A 20924-nucleotide genomic window follows, 5' to 3' on the forward strand; every position below is an offset into this window, starting at 1 on the left:
TTTAGGATGGTTGCAATTGCACTGGTTGTCCACTAGATGGTAGAATAACCACACATGAAAACTCGCTTAATTATCCCGATACATATCGTTTTCAAATTATACGGCATTTTAGTCTGGAATATGGTAAACATTATTCATGCGCTAAACGCTATTTTGTTTTTTTTGTAATATAATATATGCTATATTATCAATGATCAATCAAGTCAAATTTATTATTATTATTATTATTTTTGTCATTGACAAGCAAACTGGCACAGTAGTTGTAGAAGTACACTAGAAAAATGAGGTATTATTTCCATTTATAGTAACTATACAGTGCCGTGAAGAAGATTCTAGCCTCTTAATAGTTTTTCTTTTAATGTATACATGTATAGACTCTATTGTTCACAATGAATAATTCTGTCGTGAAATAAAGCTCGCACACCGGGTTCAACATGTCATGTCTTTATAAAACATTTTGCAAAATATAGCCAAGGCTCATTCATTTAAATATGCATAAATAGCACATACACACACGCGCGCGCACGTACACGCACACAATAGTATTTTCATCCCCCATTTCAAGTCAAATAAATGTGATTAAGAATCCTTGTGGAGACACATGACGTTTTGTTTACGAAACATTGATTTGTGACTCCTTCGTGTCGCATCAAAGTCTTTGGAAGCTTTACTCGCCTGTTTGAATGTGTGCTATGTACAATAGTGCAGCGGAAGGAGGCTTGTTCTTTAGTCCACTTCAATTGTTGTGTATTTCATTTTTGCCCTTAGTCCTGATTCATATATAAATAGTATGTTACATTCATCTTTGTCATTAATAACTTTTGATTTCCTGAACAAAATGCATCACTGCATATTTCCTTTGAGCCTTGGAATGTATCAGAACTGTTCCAACAGTTGTCTTTAATGCTTAAAAAGTGTCCATTTGTATTTTAAACATCCATGCATCCATTTTGTATAATGCTATGATGCCAGGTCACTTAGACTGGAGACAAATATGATCACATTTACACCTATGGGCTATTTAGAGTCTTCAATAATTATTAAATTTTCAACAGTTAATTTTTTTGAAATTTTGGGTAGACAATCGTTGAGCACGTAGACAAACAACCATCCACACTCACATTCAGACCTAAGGACAGTTTAGAGTCTTCAATAATATTTTTGGAATGTAGGAGGAATCTTTAGTACCGTGGGAAAACCCACCCAACCTAATCACAGGCATAACATAGACTCCTAGCAGGTTGGCCAAAGGCGATATTTGGACCCGAGCCTGAGGCAGACCTGCTCATGGGTATTTGTAATTACATTAACAACAACCTCTCCCGAAGTGCATGTAAACATTCGCAAGGCTTCTCAATTGTGACGTGAATGATTGTGGTGTGTTTTTATTTTCCCATAAAAATAGAAGCTAAAAAGTCAGGAAGTTCACTGATTTCTCTTTGTGTCTGTTACTGCACTGTTAGTTCATGTGGCAGTCTCCGGGATGGGCGGGGCCCGCTCCAGTCTGACGGTCCAGGGGTCCGAGGCGGCCGCGTAGAAGGGTGAGCGGGCCAGCGCGTCGTCCCCCGCCAAGGCGAAGGCAAACACCCCTCGCTGGCGCTCCGCCGCATCCTTCTCCTCAACGTTCTGGTATGACTTGAAGCCGGTTCCCTCCAAAACACCTGCGGTTGAAGCGGCATTGGGCGGGCGCAGGTAACCAGCAGTGGGTGCAGACCGCCAAGCGGCCGGCTTGCGGCCTCGGCGTGGGCGGGAAACCCGGCAGCTCTGCCTCTTGAGGTGGCGGTGCAGGTGGTCGGAGCGTGTGAAACTCTTGTAGCAGTGCTCGCACTGGTAGGGCCGCACGCCAGTGTGGATGCGGAGGTGGTTCTTCAGATCGTAGTTGTGCACAAACTTGGAGTTGCAGTGCAGGCAGATGTATGGCCGTTCGCCCGTATGCTTCCTCATGTGGATCTTCAGCTTGTCCTGTCTGCCATGGGGGATGAAACGCAGTGTTATTAAAAACAGCAAGCTAAACTAACGCTATGAAAGGTACCGACCCAGAATTGGGAGTGACCTGACAATGTCTAAGAATGAGGTCACCATTAGCAACGGCTTTCTTGAGAGCTGACCGGCTTTCTCCCGTTTCTCTAATTGTTCCGTATGACTCTTACTCAAACAGGATGGGAGTGACCCAAGTGACAAAGAATTGAATATTCTCACACCACGATAACGATTATTACCATTATTGTGATAGCATTCACACCACGGGACAGTTTAGTGTTACTTTTAGTGTCGAGACATATAATGTACAAGAATGATTTGAGAGTAGAATGTCAAGTTGAGGTTTGCTGGTGGAAAGTGTGTCGGAGCCGTGGGCGGGTGTCACATCCCCCGCGGATAAATTATCAGAAGGGGGTTTCCGCACTTAATCTTCACTTGAGATGATCCTTAGATTGGTGGGTTTCGGTGGGTGCTTTATTTTCCATTAACCCTTACGCTCTTTGACAAAACAGAGAAGTAGTGTTCGGTTCAGTTTGGTACACAATTCTATGTGAAATAAAGGGTACTGATGTATTTTGGGCACCCTTTTGCTAGGGAACCAGTCTAAACCGCATAAAAAAACAAATGGTATTAACCAGAATCCACTTTGATTCTGTTCACTGACCTGGTGAAGCGCACCTCGCAGATGGTGCACATGTATGGTTTCTCCCCCGTGTGGGTCCTCATGTGTCTCGGTAGCTTCCCGGCCCCCTGGATGATCTTGTTGCAGATGGGACACTGCTGTGAAGACTTGGGCTTCATCTTCCTCTCCTCTTCCAGTTGCCAGGGTGGAAAGAGTGCCCCAAGGTGAGATGCCGAGTTCAGGAAGCTCAGGTATGAGCGGAAGTCAGCCTCGTCCTTGACTACTCCCAGGGAGTGGCTTGAGGGCGGCATGGGGCCGGTGGCGCTGCACAGCCCCGAGCTGACAAACTCCTTCAGGAAGTCGCCGTGAAGCAAACCGGGCAGCACGTCCTCTTTTATTTCTTCTTTGATGATCTCCCGCTTCACGGCCAGATCAAGGGGCCCGGGTGGGGGGTTGTCAGGCGTCGGATAGATGGCGGGCACCCTCGGGGAGCCGCCGCCCGCGCCAGAGTGCTGATGAAGCGCCGGTTCCAGGAAGTGCTTGGGAAATGCCGGGAAGTCGGCGGCCCACATAGAAGGGTAGAAGCCAGGCAGCAGAGGAGAGAAGCTGGCCCTCCTGTCCAGAGCGGGCATGCGAGGGTACAGGCCATCTTGGAGGAGTGACTCGATAGAGAAGTCCTTCAGGGTGCGGTTCTCCAGATTCTCCTGCAACAAGACAAATAATAAGTTTCGCATTCGATACAAGCGCAATGCTACTGCTCCCAGTGCTAGCAAAATGTTAGCATCTCAATTCTCATTGTGATGGTACCTGAATGCAATGAGAGGTGGGAAAGTCAATCAAAGCCTTGGCTGAGGCCTACCTGCTTTGCACGCACACTGTCAAGCGACCGCTCCTGGTAGGTGGAGGTGCTGGGCGGCGGCGACTCGTCCATCCCCGCATGATCCCCCCTGCTCTCCGACGACCTGTCGTCATCGTCCTCCTGATCATCGTTCCTCGACCCGTCTTCCTCTTCCTCCTCTTCTTCTTCCTCATCTTCTACTTCTTCTTCCTCCCTCCCTTCAGAGCCTCCACCTTGTCCCCCACCGCTGTCCATGATCTCCAGGCACACGTTAATGATGCAGGGGATCTCCAGCATTTGCGCCGCATTCAGGATCTCACTGACATTGGACGCCGTCACCGTCAGCGTGGAGGTGTAGGCGAACTCCAGGATGGCCGTGAGCGATTCCGGGGCCACAAAGTCAATTTCGTAGATGGCCGCGGAGGGTGTGGGAGCGGCGGCGTGGTGGTGGTGATGTCCATCCTCGCAGTTGGCCACGGTGAAGAGCTTCTTGAAGTAGTGACTGCAGGCGGCCAGCACTGAGCGATGACTGCGGTACTCCTGGTCGCGCACGATGAGGACCACGTCGCATAGGAGACCGTTGCGACGCTGCTCGTTGAGGCTGCACAGGACATCGCTGCTGTGATTGGGGAATGGGATTCCGATGCGGTCTTCCTCTCTGTGATGGACCATCCTCCGCTCTCTGGGTAAGAACCAATACAGCAATGTTAGCTTGTTATACTGTCAAGAGGATACATAGATGTTCCTTTATCATTCAAAATAGTACCTGAATGCATGTTGGCATTTTCCATCAGAAATGTTTAAAAATGATAGAAGACATTTTACAACAACCAAATTCAATGACCACCAACACAGAATAACAAATCATAATCATCTTTGTTTATTATTTGGTTATTTTCTTAACCTTAAAGATGAAGGTCATGAATCAATTTAATTGGCATACCGTGATGGGAGAACCGCAAAAGAGGTTAGATCATTGTCGAGATAATCACATCCTGCTGCAAAACACTTGTCTGCACTTTTTCTTCAACTCTCTCGTACGAGATGAGGTGCTGGCCAAGTCTTGCCCACCGGCTGTCGCACTTAAAGCTGATGCAAAATTGTCGGGTAAAATGCAACTAAAAGATTTCTCCACTGGAACGACATTTAAATATATTGCCCGTCCAGATTTTACAATCATTTGATGCAGAATAAAAATGACCTCCATTTTTGTTTCCCCAAGTCGGGAGACTTGGGGAAACAAAAATCCAAGAGTCCCTCAGTTCACCTGCAGCCACACACCTACGTATAAGTTTATTGTCTTGTTGCTAGGGAACGGTTGCTATGTTGACGCCATTGATCGAGTGATTAACAGGTTCATAGAGGACGTGGCTTAACCGGATACAAGCCCTCGGGCCTGTTCAAACATCCCGTGGGAAAAAGTGTAACAAAAGAGCAACTGTCCAGTAACTAGATAGATACATAGACAGATTTATTATATTAACTATTAACTCGAGTAACACACCTTGTCCTCATGTACTGTACGTTGGAGCAAATTTCCAATTGAAAACTCAATGTGAGTTCATTCGATCAATCAGTGCAGGTGATAAAATAGTGGGAATTAATTTGTGCTTATTTTATTTGTGCGTTATACATATAATGTTCATGGAATATCATACCAATTCGAGATACAGTTACCTATGAAGGGGGATTCACTCAAAATAATAATAAAAAAATTGTGAAATTAAAAGCTGGACTTAAAAATATACATAAGATGAAATATCTAATATATTATAAAATCATAAATAAATAAATAAATAAAAATTCATCTCAAATTCATTAGCATATCCTCTTAGTATTCTAATGTGTGAATTTTATTATCAAGTACTACCAGGATTCTGTGCCCATGAAAGGATTGACTCCCCTCAAAAATACAGAATGTGCGTCGCCCTCCATTAAAAGTGAAAGCGTGGGTAAAAGGTAGTGTGAAAAGTTCCCTAACAGGTTGCACAAACAGCAGAGGAGGGGCCCCTCCCTGCCTGCGCGGCCCCCGCCTAGGCAAACAATAAAAAGACGCCGCCTGCCAACCCCACTGGGAAGTGTCATTTTGTTTGCGCCGAGGCCATCCTCATCCTACCCACCCTGGAATGACGAACGTACACGTGCTCCCACACTGTACGCCTGCTTTGGCTCGCAGTGGCCAGCCCCTAATTACAACGTGGAGAGGATCTAAGGAGGATGTGCCACATAGACATACTGAAGGGTGGGGAGGGTTGGTGCAGTAGCCGTGACTTCCCCACCCTCAACGGCTTTTCTTCAGCCAAGTGCACTTGTTATGCCTTTAGGGCGGCAACTCGTCTCTTTTAATCACCACTCTGTATTAAATATAAAAGTTGAAGTGAGGGAAGAAGATTCCTTTAGTCAGGCTAAGGCTTCATCTAATACAAAAAATGCTTTGCCACCATCTTGTGGCACCTATAGGCAATTACAAACCTTTTAGATGGACTTCAATTGTGCATGGGTTGTTGCTATGTGCGCTGCACAGTAATTTCACGAATAAATCCCAACACGTTATTGATTAAAAAATCCTTATCAGAAAATAGATTAGGCAAACAACGCGCACTTTTTTTTCCTGGCAATGCCACATGTTTATATTGTCTCTTGTTGCTAGGCAAGACTTCATAGAGCTGAGTTATATGAAATGCATATTTGAGTGTAGAATTGAGAATTGCTTGGATTTTTTTTCCCTGGCTATTTGCGGCCGCTTTTCATTCATTCATTTATTCATTCATTGGTGCCAATGCACAAAAATGTTTTACCGCAGCCATGCTTACTATGGCGTTGCCAAGGCAACTTAGGGGGCTCAACTGAGGCAAAAGACAGCAGATAAAAAACAGGGAGGGTTAGCTGGACGTTACTGGACATACAGTATGCTAATTAAGCTAAGCACCTTCTGTACAAATTTCGTGGCTCTGGTGGGGCACTACTTTACCCGCCCCAAACGCAACGCAAGTTTCTATGTGACAGTCTATCCAACTTATTAAAGCACCCCCCTCACCTCTACCTCTACCTCCTCCACTTCCTCCTTATCACCACCACGATGAGGTCCTGACACTGGACAGCCAGACCCCGCAAATCATCCGCCCATGTCACAAGCAGATGCTCATTTTGTCCTAAACGACCAAAATGCTGTCAGGCCTGTACGGGAAATCATTCAGTACGAGGCAAAAGTTGATGGCGAGCGGCCAAACAAACCTGTCAACAGCCCCCCTTTGTCGCCCCACCTTATTAAAAGAACATTTGAGCTGCTGCGGGAGTTGACTGTCACACAGGAGACTCCAATTGCTGTCCATCACTGCCGAGTTATGCTTGGAAGTCTACGCCTTAATTCACTATTAAATTGGAACAAAGTCTCACTGGTGTTTATTTGGACATTCCGAATAAAACACGAATTAACCCCAAGTAATAATTTGTCATCTTAAATAATAATGTTAGTAACTTTGAGGCAAACAGAAGTAGCCCGTAAACAGATATTAGTGTAACGCCAGTCATTAGATGCGGTAAGTACATGATGTCAGAACGTCAACAGTCACCTCGCGTGACACTTCAAATACTTTTGATTATTTCATTCGGTTTTGAAAGATAATCAAATATAGTATTGATATATTATCAGCTGAGATTTTTTTTGTGGCTTGCTGACAAGAGAAGCAACAATAATAACCAAAATAATAATAAAGAAAATTTGAGCTAAATTTAGAGATACTTAAGTAATTAAAACAATAAGACCATAAAAATAACAATATCAAATCCAACTTCGAACATCTTTGCCCCCCGTCGAGGCGGCATGGACATGAATTAAAACACATTGCGCAGCCCACACGTGTATTTTTCAACACGCTTGTTCACACAAACTGTCATATAAACACCAGAAAAAAACAGAACAAACTCAAACTTTTGCGCTGCATCACATACCTTTTTTTGTCCAATCCCGACTAGTGTGAACTTTTGGCGGCCTTTGCGTGACCTCTCAGCATTTCCCCCCTTTTTGACTATCCGTCAATCAGTCTTTGAATCAATCAAGCTCCCATTCATAAAAATATTCAACAGCAGCAAAAAATAAGCCAAAGAGGAAGAATCCAAAGGCGAAGCCGCCGGTTAGTGCAGGTTGTCGGGTCTGTGAGTGAGTGTGTTAAGAGTGCGAGATAGCAAGCAGGGGACTCAGGTTGTGTGTGTCTATGTGTGAGTGTGTGTGTGTGTGTGTGTGTGTGAAAGGAGCGCTGGGGAGAGGAAAGGGAGGGGAGGGCCGAGCAGCAGCACTGCGCTGCGGAGATGTCGCACCGCTAGTTTTTATAGCAGGGTGGGTAGCTGCAAGATAATAATACCCCATCCTCCTCCACAACACAAGTGTATGTGCACTGTGTAATAAGCCCCATGGCGCAGACACCCTCTGATTTAGGTCAGACAAAAATGAATTTTTAGTCGTGTTCGAGGGGACCGGGGGCAAAAGGAACTCCGAGGGATTGTTTGGGGAGATGGAGGGAGGCGACTGAAGAGGGAAAAGAAAAGAGAAGGCGAGAGAGATTCGGGAAAACTATTTAGCCGTTTAGACTGGGATGTCTGACAGCACGGAGATGGATGGATAGACAACTGTAATTTAAAACTGCGTCTTTTTAATCTTTTTTATGACAATGTTACACAAGATCATTGGCATTTTGGCAGCAATTAAAATGTCATCTTTTTTATCTGTCATTTTTGAGTAATTGCAATGAAAAGAAAAATGTGGTCCCTTGAGTTATCACCGTCACTTTTTTTTTTTTAGTTTTGAATGTTAGTTATGGTAGCAACAAAGTGCTTGTTTCACTCCAAGTTGAAGTTTACTTTAAAATTAAATAATTGTGTGAAATCAACCAAAACACATTAACTATAATTACTTGTGAACGTCTGTTAGCTTAATGTTAACACTATGCAAACAACAATGGATGAGCAAACAAAACTAGTTTGATATTGAGTTTATAAATCTTTACACAAGCTGTAGTCATTGGTCCAGCAAATTTGTGATTGGTTATGTTAACCCTTTCGGTCAATGTGGCTTTTTAAAATGATTGACCATTAAAAAAAATCTAAACTTTTTACACACTGTCCCTTTAATTGTCAGGGCTCCAGTTAGTTTTAAGTTGAGATAAGATTAGGAATAGGGATTATGGTTCACACTTAGATGTACAGTAGAAATAAAGTTAAGATTAGGGGTTAGGTTCAAAATGGGTTAAGGTTCGGGCAGATGGTAGCTTAGACACCAAATGAAACAGAACACAGTCTCAACGTTGTGGCAGCAGAGTTCGTTTAAACTGAAACAAAACCCTCAAGTGTGAACATGCCTGAGATATTTCTTTGTGTCCAACAGCACTGACACAGTGTAACCGTGGTCCATCTGGCCCGCACAAAAAAAAAAAGACACAAGTCGACGAGCCCACTTCCCCTCGGCTCCTGCTGAGTGACACCGCTGCGGCCGACTCACATTGGCATCCAGTATATATAAACGAAGGGTTAGCCACTAACTACTAGCAGGCCAGCCAGACGGCCAGAAAAACAACATGAGACGGCCCGGCTATTCTCGCGCCTTAAGTGGCACCTGCGTGGAGCGCCTTCTTATGAACCGACATGGGGGTTTAATGGCGCCGTCGACCCGTGTGTCACTTTGACGCTGGATAGGTTCACTTCTCGCAGACTGCAAAACAAAAAAGCCGCCAGACTTAACGGCTACCGTTGTAATTAGGAGGTGAGGAGCTCAGGACAGGCCAGACGAGAAAGTAGTGGACTGGATGTCGTGAAACGTCGCTGCTCATTTCCTGTTTGCGGATTTGATCTCAAACACCTGGCTTGCAATGTTAAGGTCACATGACTACAGAAGAAATTGTGCCTAACTGTGAGGGAACGTGATGACAAACGTAGACAGGAAGTGGACGTTATTGTGATGGAGCAATTGTCCAGCTTTTAACCGTCATCATGCACGGCAAGAAGAAAAAATAGTTGGGAGGGACTTCACTAACCATCTTAGCACTACATGTGGGTTTTGCTATTTTTCTGGCTTTTTTGTTATTTTGTCTGTGTTGACAAACACAATGAATATGATGATGAGCATAGAACAGGACTTATTGTCACATGAACTTTTTGTTTGTAATTTTCCTTAGGCTACAAGTGATGGCAGGGGAGGACAAGTGTGATGACGACCATAGGAGAGGAAGTGGAGCTTGTTGTCAAATAGAAATGACCCAACTATTATGACATTCAATGAGAGGTAAGCAGATAACACAAGACATCTGCTCAGTGAGCATCTGAGGGATTAACTCCAGAGGTGCATTGGAGCTTTTTCTTTGGCTTGGTTTAGTGTGTGTGTTTGTGTGTATCTGTGTGCATGTGTGTCTGTGTATGGATTTGTGTGTGTGCGCGTGTGTGCATGTGTGTGTGTGTGTTTGTGTCGAATGAGTGCTAACGAGGACTAGACCTTGCAGTAGTGGGACAGCCTCGGTCTACCTTAAGGTACCGCTCTGTGTGTGTGTCTGTGTGTGTGTGTGTGTGTGTGTGTGTGTCAGCAGGAGAGCCCTGAGGCACCATGGCACCTCCTAATTAAAAGCAGTCAGGCTGCAGGGCAGGCCAGACACATGCCTGTCACCTCACACACACACACTCACACACACTACAGCAGACCTCACTGCAGTACTCACACATGGGCAAGGTGTGAGGTACAGGTCAACTATTTTGGGAGAGTATGATTCTCCCTACACACACATGCACACACACACATGCACACACACGCTATCATCCAGGTAAATGTTTAAATAAAAGTGTTTGCCTGCTGCCAGTCATGACACTGAAAGCATCGTTGTATCATTTGAAGCACTCTGTTTATTACCTCCACCGAGGAAATTTTAATTTGTAAGCAGGTTTACATGGAATGTACGCAACCACAAAACAGCAAGATACACACAACCAGATGAAAATGAGCACCCTTTCATTAAGAGCAAATGCAAGTAAAGCGTGTGCAAGCCACTAATTACCTCCACCCAAGCCCATTTGTTTTTGTGGATGATCTTATTATTAACTGATTAGCTCACTTTTACTTCTCAAGCCACAAATCTTTGTCAAGTGAAGGGATATGTTGTGGCCCAAACGGAAGTTGATTTTGACCAATTTGCAGCACATTTTTGGTGCCATTCAAAGTATTGTTAGATTTCTATTGAATGTTGACACTGAACGTGTTAGCTGTCCACATTTTAGATGTTGGTGGGGATGCTAACGTGCTAACCGACACCGGCGGAGGCCAGGTGGGCGGATCAAGGCGCGCGGCGATGGGGTGGCATGAGCGGGCCGAGCGAGGCCATCCCACACATATGCTCAATCTCGCTCCTCTCAGGTGGGTGGACCCACTTAGTCACGCCATAGCTTTCTTCTACAAAGCGTTATGAAATCACGCTTGCCTCTATGCCGCCCTCTTCTTCTTCTATGTGACAATCAACTTTGGCTCAAATCAATCAAAATCAAAATATATGTGAAATATTGTAGTCATTAACAAAAACAGGCAGATAGATTTGAATAAAAAAATATTAAATACTGCACTGTTTTTCTGTTCATTAATAAGAAAAATATTAAAATTAAATGAAATTAATATAGCTATGAGGAAGAGGAGATAACTCCATCTCAACCGGCTGACCTCCGGGAGCGTGAGGTCTCGCCTCCTAGTCAGCTGCTGTGTTTTTGGTGAGGAATGCGAGTGTACACAAATCCAAGCTTTTTTTTGGCAGGCAGGCGAGCAGGCAGGGCCCGGGCCTCCCACCCACGACAGCCTCTTCAAGCCTCCGCCCATATATCCTCTATTCATCGACTTAGTCACCCAACCAGCCCCATTCCACACAAGCAACCTGGACTTTGCTCCTTTACGGAGGAGGAGGAGGTCCGACACGCATGCACATGCACGCATAAACATAGCTGATAGAGGCATGCTAAGACACACTCGGCTACTGTATGTCCACACTTACACAGTGAATCATCAAAAATGATTTTTTTTTTCCCCCACCCACTGTCAACTAAACAGAGCTGTCATTCCACTTTAAAAATTGCATTTCATTGTCACTAGCAGAGCAAGGATTTTTTTTGTCTCAGGGTAGCTGTGGGGAGGCTAAGGACAAAAAAACAAAACATTTTACAAACCACCAACATTTCTGAAAAAGCGCTTATAAAAACAAAAAGTTGAAAAAATGAATGAGAAAATACCCCAAAAACAATTATCTCGCCTGGCACCTGAGTAGGGTGGGGGGAGTCACCCAAGCATTTTTAAGGGAGGGGGGCCAGTGCCCCCCACAAGCCCTCTCTAGCTCCGCCAGTGTGTCATTTGTCCACATTTTGTCCAATCAGAGGCCGTGAGAAAGTCACATGCTGGAAAAGTATCATTAAAAACAAAGTTGAAAATGCATGACCAATGCATGCATGTACAAATGTATATATTGCATTAATTTCTTGCTACTCTGTATTACAGTAACTATAAAACATTGCCATATTCAACCTTGCCAAATCTCACAAGACTCCAGCAAACCTTGTGACAGTTCAACAGTCCACTAGACTAATCTTATTTCTATTTTTGTCCCATGTGACAAAAACGTGTTCTTTTGTGTATCCACTGTAAATAACAACACCAAGTGCATTCCCATTCATATTTAAAGCAACAACGCTGAATGTCTTGCAGAGTGACATAGATCTCATGCCGCAGACTATTGCCAACACAAATTGTGCAAACATGAATGCAACACGCCTCTGGTGATGTTTGCCCAAGACAAAAGGCCAGCGCGGATCAGCTTGAATTCCCATCGTCCCACTGAGGTCCATCATTGTGTGTGTACACTATGTATGAATGTAGACTGTCTACTGGCTGACGTCCTCAGTTGGCCTCCCCTGAGACACACCTACACTTACTTATGCAGTACAGATAGTTTTAGAAATTAGTATAGTCAACTCCATTTTAGATTTCACTCATCCTATTTGTTCTTTCCAAACAGGTGACGGAAAGAGAATTTGACTGACAACTGGACGCGGATCACATGTGGGATACGTCATCTTTTACAATAACCAAGTGAGTTCTGAGAAATGCCCCAAAAAAAAAAATGGGGAGGTTAACTGAACTTCCCGTAGGAGAGCTGTAATAAGGTTACATAATGTATTACTGTCATATTAATAATACATGTGACACACACACACACACGCACACACAAAGGGCAGCTATTGGATGACTGAATTTTGTGAACCTCAATACAAGTCAATAGGCCTCACAAACACATACGACGAGTATGGCGACCCTTCACCTTTGCACTAATTGGACACTCAATATATGAAACCAGAACAATAACCATACAAAAACACATTTAAAGAGACACTAACCTTTCCCTAAATGGAGAACTCTTGTGATTTCACTTCCTCTGCTCAGTGCTCGTCAGGAAGTATGACACTTGCTCAAGTTAAGACTGAAAGAGGTGGAGATTTCAGGGGTGTGTGTGTGTGTGTGAGCGCAAGGGTGAGAGAAAAGGTAGCACTGTAGAAGAGGGGGGAAAAAAACAGTTATCTTAGAAACATAACATAACAAAAAAGTGCTACACCCAAATGGGCCCTCCCTCCTCCTCCTCTTCCTCCTCCTTCTAAACCAAAACTATTTGGCACCCTTCCATTGCAAGTCCACCTGTGCTCAGGGCTAAGGGAGTGACACACACACATACAGACACACACACACTAAGCCTGGGAGAAAAAAAAACCTGCTAATGGGAGGTTGGTTACAGTGCAGGTACAGATGACTCATGATTTCTCTCTAATAGGAACTGGTAACGGAGGATGAATAGTAAACAAACTGCTACTGTCACTTAGTGGCTATGTCCAAATTTTTTTTACTGTCAAAGTAGTGTAAAAATGAGATAACTGCTCTCTAATAAGAATAAAATTAAGTAAAAGTGCTTTGAGTAACACTGTAACATTCGTAACTGTCTGGAATAGAAAAAACAGGATGTGTCGCAAGAAGTCGATTTCCTGTTCTATGGTTATCGTCACACTTTGACATCACTGGGACCCTTTCGTGGTGGCAACACACCCACAAAAATGCCAACAAGGATAAAATAAGCTATTTAAACGCCACAAATGTTCAGATAGCTGAAGTGTCATGAAATTATGATGTATAGGGTTAAAGGTTTAACTTTTTATATACTACATTTGGTTAAAGTTTTTGACTCCATAAAAGAACAAACAAAGAAGACACAGATGTGATACATTGTGCTTGTCAACCACTGCGGGGTTTATTTTGGGTTGTGTATGAGTAGACTGAATAAGCATGTCTAGCATGTTTTTTTTTGGAGGTTACATATGTGTGCCATACCATTTTAAAAAGGCAAAAAAATAAAAATAAAGGAATGCACATTGTCAACAAGATTGACTCATCTTAGGAGTCCGGAGAAGACATCCACTATAAACTGGCAGCAGATGGGGATGGAAAATACTGTTTGTGCAAAATTACCATCAAGTGTCACAACAACAACAAATACAAGATAACACAAGTAAGTGTTCGGACAAAACATTGGGTCCACCTGCTCCATCTAATGACATCCAAAAATAATAACGCTTATTAATGCGCTTGCACTCTGTATTGCACCGAGAGCTGTTCCTAATGTTTTGACAACAACAAATCAAGGCAACACCCACATGCTGCTGCCGCTTTCACGCCACCACCTGTGGAGTGGGAGTGGGAGTTGCCATCTTCATCCACCAAATGTGTCCATTTATGTTTTTTTGTTTTTTTTTGCTTCGTTTCTTTATTTTGTGTTGGCAGGTTTGCTCATCTGCCCGCCGACGCATGTTCTTCATATAAGCAACAAAGCCAGCATAGGCAGGATGTTACTGCGACTGCGTGCAGTCAAATAGTCTGACGGCGACGTTTGCTTTCAACACAAGTGATGGTGTTAGCTGCCCCTTTAGCGACATTGGGGAATTCCCTTACAAATAGGTGGCACAGATCAACAGTACACTCCAAAAGTATTGGAACGGCAAGGTCAATTCCTTTGTTTTTTGTATTATTTGTGTGACTTCGGAATTCATTGTGTGTGTATATACGTAATATATGTACCCCCCAGTTCTCTTCAGCCTCTCCACTCCACCCACTTAAACACGATCTCCCAAAGTTAATACCACCCCCATCCTCAACACACACACACACACACACACTCCCTCCTACTATTGGCTTCGTCATACCCATGTGTCCGTTCTCCCCTATCCCACCCTTCCATGCCATCCTCCACTCCCCGCACACTCCCGTCAGGCCGTGGTGTTTTTCTTAGCCTCTCCTACACACTTTTCACACAGCTCCCCTCTGCCTAAATACACAACGTCGTCCCACACAAGCCGGGCCCGGATGACCCACTGAGAGAGGAAGGGAGAAGAGGGGGTGGGCAACAACACCATCGGGTGCTTTTCAAGGGTGGGTAGATGGAGGTAGATGACAGCCAACACAATTCATTTCAGCGGGATTTTGGATTCTCCTGTGGGCCACTTCGATATGACTACAATGAGCCATTATGTGAAACAAAATTGGAAGACTGCAAGTGCTGTCTTCAATGAAAGTATGTCGTCAGAGGAGTTGCTTTGACTTGTTTACTCCCCTCGGGATGGGGCCAGTCAATGCGGGACAATATAAAAGTATATTTAGTAGATGATAATAATCACCGTGCTCTATCAATATCCACATGATGATTATGGCCGGCAGAGAGGAGAGGGCGCTGGTCACTTGTGGCTGAGAGTGGCTAAAATAGCCACGCCGCTAGTGACGGCAAAGAGTAGCGAGGCGATGGTAGCGCGCTGGCGGCAGCGTGCAAACCGCGCGCTGACACAAACGACACAAATGACTGGCCTCGCGTGGCTTTCATCTCGACGGGGAAGCCGAGGCGCTGCTCAGACACAAGCGACGGCCCGCCAAAAAGACAAAGTATAAAAACATACAGTGCCGAAAGGCCAGGAAGCTTTTTATTTCTGCATCCCCGTGGCGGCTTTTACGGAGGAAGACGTTTTCCTTTTATATGACACGCTGCCTTGGCTAAATGTTTTTATAAGCCTGAGTTTATTTAGTGTGCGTGGTAGAGAACCACAATTTACATAAATGCAGCTTGTTATAAAATACATCAAGTAGTGATGGTGCCTTGTAAAAGAACTTTATGTTAAGCTAATGATAACATTAAATGTGATCCAATAAAAGAGCTGTATCAAATATTCAGCTTTTACAAAGCTTTCACACTTTTTTAACTATGCATAGAAAATAGCCAATGTGGATTTTTTTCTGTGACACGCAGTAATGTTGGGCTGTTTTAACTATGGAAATTAAATAATTCAGATTTTACCAACAAAACTATCCAAAGATAAACAAAATTAGGAAATTCTGTATGTATTATTCACTGTATGACACACTTAATGACATTATCTGTGGAAAAAGAATATATTCCCATTTTTACTATAAATAAAAACTACAACAAACCAGACAGGGATTTAAAACCCAACAATAAAACAACCATAGATGTAAATGTACTTGTCTTATAAATGTAGATTTTGCACTACTTTCATTTGAAATAACTCTATCTGTCACAAGCACTCATAGTAATGTCATTTTTGTGTGTGTTGCCAGGTCAATGTGCCCACTCAGCAGGCATGAGCAGGAGAGGAGGTGGGAAGATAAGCGAGGACAATGGAGGATGAGCGGCCTATCATATTGGCAATATATGACGCAAAGTATCACGATGCAACCAATAGGTCACAATTGGAAGGAAGAACGCTCCATGCTGCAAGACAAGGTACTACAACTTTAAATTTTGATTTGCCTGTATACCCTTGTATATACTGATGTATCAATAATGTAAATACTGTATTTTAAGAGATGCGATACCGTGTGTGTGTGTGTGTGTGTGTGTGTGTGTGTGTGTGTGTGTGTGTGTGTGTGTGTGTGTGTCGGCACGGCCCCTGTCTACCAGCTGCCAGTGTGTAGCACTCAATCCGTCGGAGGCGCAGGCCTAATTACAGGCGCAAGGCTACAAATTTAGCCAGTATGCTAACCATAACAGAGGAGGCAGCAGGGAGGGGATGGCCCGGAAAAGTCACAGGCCGGACGGGAGCTTCATGAGAGCGGACCACAGGGACGAGGAGGGAAGGGGGGGTGGGTTTGGCGGTCCTGCGACTCTATTTCAGGATGCGCCGCGCTCGTTATTTATCATCGTCTCCAACCTACAATTGACTAGCGAGCAAACCCCCGCCTCAGACACAAACTCCCGCCCTGGCTTTTATGTCTTGCCAAACTTTTAAGAATATCCAATTAAAAAAAGAAAGAAAAAAAAAAAACAGGAGTCAAACGCTTACATACAAGCGTGTGGACAGTTTAGCGAGTGCGCGTGTTGGCAGTTCAACTCAAAGCTCACCCACAACTCTACCACTTCCACCCACAGTGTCCTCTATACAGCTGCTCTCGCTGAGCCAAACTCACACCTCAGCCTCATCCCTCGCTCCTCTCCTCGACAAAACCACCCTCCCTCCATCGGTCCAACCGTCCGTCCGGCTATTTGGCCATACATCCAGATTCCATCCAACCGCCAATTATTACATTCATCTGTCATCTCGCCATAAATTCATCAAATAATCTCGTTTCTTCTACTGTACTAGCATCCTTGTATCAAAGTGTACTTGTGTTCTCAGTGAACTTGTGTCCTAGTCCACCTGCACACAAGTATAGCCCCTGGCAGGCGGTGGTTGTAACTGTACTTGTGTACTTGAATCAGAGTGCCTCATTGTCCCATCTTAATGTGTGTACTTGTGTCCTATTGTGATGTCATCGGCCTGTGTTCGTAACATTGCGCCCTACCTTTAAACCTCTCACTGTGTATTCGTCCAATCAAGAATAATCCTCAGGATGATGGGATGATTGGAAAGAAGCGATGACTCAGTAACAAAGTCAACAAGAACAGAGGAGTTGACTCACACAACAGCCCGTGTTGAGGCTCTGTTCAATGTTTGTTTGCTCTTTAGCACTCCTTTGACTCTTTGCTTACAAGTGTGTCAGGTCTTAATTTCTTTTCTAAAGGTTTTTTTAAATTACTTTTTTCTCCTCCCAATTTGAACAATTTAAAAAAAAAATCAGAATGTCAATTTTGAGTGAAACTTACCTTTCTTCTTATGACCAAGATAACCAAAATCAACAATAAGCTGTAAAGTGCATTTCTTGAATTGAAGACGCTGAGGCACGTATAGAACGCAAGACAAGTTGTTGTTTTTTGTTTGTCCAAGACGCGGTGCGGCCCGATTAGATGAGTCGAGACACGTAAGGGATGACATTCAGAAAGGATGGTGATGAGTCATGTGTGAATTTCACAGTCAGCAGATCGTGACCCACTTTGAACGCGTTAGACGTCCTTCTAAGTCGCCGTCATGAAGTCGGTTTTTACATCCATCTATACATCCCCTCAACCACTTTTTGGACAAACATAAATAAAAATTCTTTCGTTTCTGAAGTGATCCGACCCAAGCAGAAACCCACACGCACCCAGATTAGTTGCGGCCGATGGGCAAAGTAACCCGGTGCTCACCTTTCAGAAGCGACGCCCACCGTCGGTTGGAGCTCTGCCGTGTCAGCGTTGCATTATGGGGAATGAGGAGGAGTGGGTGGGTGGGTTGTTTGACCTCTTGACCTTACAGCTAAACTGGCTCAGGGCATGTCTATATCTCCCGATGCCGATCGATTGCTCTCCACCTCTAAACTTTTTTTTAATAAAAGGACCTCCTGGGCTTGTCATACTTTTACACAGCTGCCCTCCAGCTCATTAAATTCCATATACAGTTGTGCATTATTAACCTGCATTTTTCTTTTTTCTTTTTTTTAAATAAGGAAAAGTTATATGCTCATTAACATAAGATTTTGCCCACACACCATTAAATGCAATGTTCAAGTTAGCTGATCTTGACAGATTAAAAATATATTGTACATAAAATATTTTTATCTTGTACTTTTTGAAGAAAAAGAGCCCTTTAAAAAAAAGCAAAGAAACTCTGACACGGAACCATTTAAGCATTTTGTATCTTTGCAAGCACAACACACAACTGTGTCGATATTAAGCACTAGTCGATGACTGTTCCATTTCCCCCCCACCTCCTTTTCCATGTCCTCATCCCTCCACCCCATCCGCCTCTGATTCCTTTCCTGGCCGCCTGAGAAGCAGAGGCGCAGCTCAAGGCGCTGACCTCGCCCCCGAGACCCCCAGGAGGGATGATGACCATTTCTTGGCTTCCGGGTGTCTCGGACGAAAATAGCACCGAGCCAGTTGCCTTCACTGCCTATTAGTGCTGTCCATGACATCGGCGGACATGACACGACGTTTAACATACAGGGACTAATGATCTGTGCAAATGTTCAAGTTCTTCAAAAGTGACATCATTGCTGCATGATGCCATGATGGGAGGAGAGCAGGGAGGAGGTTCAAGAGGTGCAACATGTGATGACGATAAAGATGTGAGTAAGACATCTGAAAAGCCAGATATTATTAGTATAAAGAGAGTGCAGGATTCATGTCCATGTCTACGGGAATAAGTTTTGCTTCTGGTTTTTGGCTACGTTTAACACATGCAGTAATTACACGTGGCTCTTATGGCTACATGCAGCATACCGCATTCAAGAGCTTTTTTTTTTTTTTTTTTCGGAATTCAATTGGATTTTGTGCAAAAATGCACTCAAGTAAAAGTAGAAAAGAAATATTTTGGGGGTGATGCTGTATTTAGTTGTGTAAATTACAAAAATGCTAAGCAGAGCTATAGTAAAGTATTTACAATGATTCTCAATTTTTTTTTATAGCCGGAGTCATGCAACTTTCAGCTTTTTATTCTCATACATTATATAAATATATAATTTAATTTACTGTTGAAATAATACATTGTTAAATTACGTCTTCTTTTTCTAACAACAAACAAAACAATTATAACTTCTCAAAAATTACCATATTTTACTTTATTCTGGAATCTTATGACTTTTTTTCCCCTAAAAATCAACTATGTGCAACTTCACTTTACATATATATGAATTTTGGTATTTGCAAAATACAATTGTCATGTATGAAATATTTTTCTTAAAAAAAATCCAACTTTAATTTTAAAGTTAGTTTGAATGTTCCAAATTCATTCTTGAAAGTTCTGACTTATTTTTGTATTAAAAAAAAGAAAAGAGAAAGAAAAAAAAATACTTACTTGATTGGCTTGTTTTCACACGTCTAGTTGACCTGAGAACAAATTTGCATTCTTTTCTTGGAATTCTATTTTTCTGACATTGCAAGTACCAACAAAATTTTGGTGTGTAGAAGTGACAGGATTAGGTGGTTGTGCCTTGGCTGAGATTTTACAAGAGCTCTGAGTTGAATGAAGCCTTTATTGGCCAAGGTGGTAAAATAAACACCAATCTGTACACAAATGATCAAATTAGTGTGATGTACTGCTCAACAAACATTTACAGCAGTGTGATACATGATGTGCACTCACATGCACGCACTTGTACCAAGCATGCGGTCATTGTTGTTTTACAGGCTTTTTTTTTCATGTTTGCAGTCGCCAAACAGCCGTTTATTTTGGCGGAACCAAATAAGAAGCTAGTAGTTAGAAGGAAGAAGAGACCAAAAAAAGAACAAAACTAAAAACGTTTTAATTATGATTCCATCAAACGTGGACTTTGATTTTGGATGTTTGCTTGTCATGGTAAATTTGAGAAATGAAGTCTAATTGTGGATGTTTGGTAACTTGTTTTGTACAAAAAAAAAAAAAAATGATGCGAAGTTGCTTCACAAAATTTAAAAAAAAATTATTGATGTCATATAAGTTCATACTTTTTTTTTTCTTGAAGAAATACTCCGCTTTTTAAGTTTTGGCTTTGCTTTGAAACAAAACTGACAGTTTCTCAAAGAATGAGGGAAAGAAACTATTGTATTCTTGTAAATCAACTTTTATTCCTGAAAACATCATTTTTATTCTTGGGGAAAAAAGCATGTCAAGATCTGACTTTTCCTCTTGAAAAACTCTATTATGATTTGCCAATTCAACTTTTTCTTTCAGAAAAAAAATCTCTTTATTCTCATAAATTATCATTTGTGTTTCTATAAATAAACTCATTAAAATAAGAGTGCAACTGTATGACCTCCACATCAATTATCTTCCATCCAAAAAGTGAAGCCAATCAAAACAGTTTAAGCATTTGTCCCATCCACTCCACATTATGCATTGCAAATGGCGGCTGTATGTGAGGGAAGGTGTTGAGGGGCGTGCAAGTAATGAAGCTCATGCAACGTGAGAAGGCCAATTAAAGCTTACGTGTGGTGGCCGCCACCATGCTGTGCTTGGGCTCCCTCCGGGCTAAAAGACACAAGCTAGTAAACACTTTCTCTCTCACACACACACACGGACGCACACCCAACAGTT

At 43.0% G+C, this 20924-nt stretch overlaps 1 protein-coding gene and 2 long non-coding RNA genes across 6 annotated transcripts; 2 read left to right on the forward strand and 1 right to left on the reverse strand.

Moving 5' to 3' along the window:
* Nucleotides 1-423: 423 nt before the first annotated feature.
* Nucleotides 424-12982, reverse strand: LOC119131217 (zinc finger and BTB domain-containing protein 7C). Of its 3 annotated transcripts, XM_037265460.1 has the most exons (5): nt 7392-8127; nt 6370-6372; nt 3462-4122; nt 2645-3306; nt 424-1966 (listed from the first exon to the last, which is right to left on the reverse strand). In XM_037265460.1, the coding sequence occupies exons 3-5, from the start codon at nt 4110-4112 to the stop codon at nt 1465-1467; spliced, it is 1815 nt and encodes a 604-aa protein (XP_037121355.1). In that variant the 5' UTR covers nt 4113-4122; nt 6370-6372; nt 7392-8127; the 3' UTR covers nt 424-1464. The 3 variants fall into 3 exon arrangements, with proteins under 3 accessions (XP_037121355.1, XP_037121353.1, XP_037121354.1); XM_037265458.1 differs by lacking the exons at nt 6370-6372; nt 7392-8127 and adding an exon at nt 12846-12982; XM_037265459.1 differs by lacking the exon at nt 6370-6372 and having other exon boundaries at nt 3462-4124; nt 7393-8127.
* On the forward strand, nt 3990-10831 carry LOC119131220. Its single transcript, XR_005099613.1, has 3 exons — nt 3990-4126; nt 9608-9714; nt 10695-10831. It is a non-coding gene; the product is annotated as an uncharacterized LOC119131220 (long non-coding RNA).
* Nucleotides 11234-19315, forward strand: LOC119131219. 2 transcript variants are annotated; one of them, XR_005099611.1, is made up of 7 exons: nt 11234-11367; nt 12157-12290; nt 12467-12540; nt 13892-14002; nt 14275-14395; nt 16114-16279; nt 18686-19315. It is a non-coding gene; the product is annotated as an uncharacterized LOC119131219 (long non-coding RNA). The 2 variants fall into 2 exon arrangements; XR_005099612.1 differs by lacking the exon at nt 13892-14002.
* Nucleotides 19316-20924: the final 1609 nt, after the last annotated feature.

Source organism: Syngnathus acus, chromosome 12 (genome assembly GCF_901709675.1).
Source record: "Syngnathus acus chromosome 12, fSynAcu1.2, whole genome shotgun sequence".
In the NCBI taxonomy this organism is placed as follows: Eukaryota; Metazoa; Chordata; class Actinopteri; order Syngnathiformes; family Syngnathidae; genus Syngnathus; species Syngnathus acus.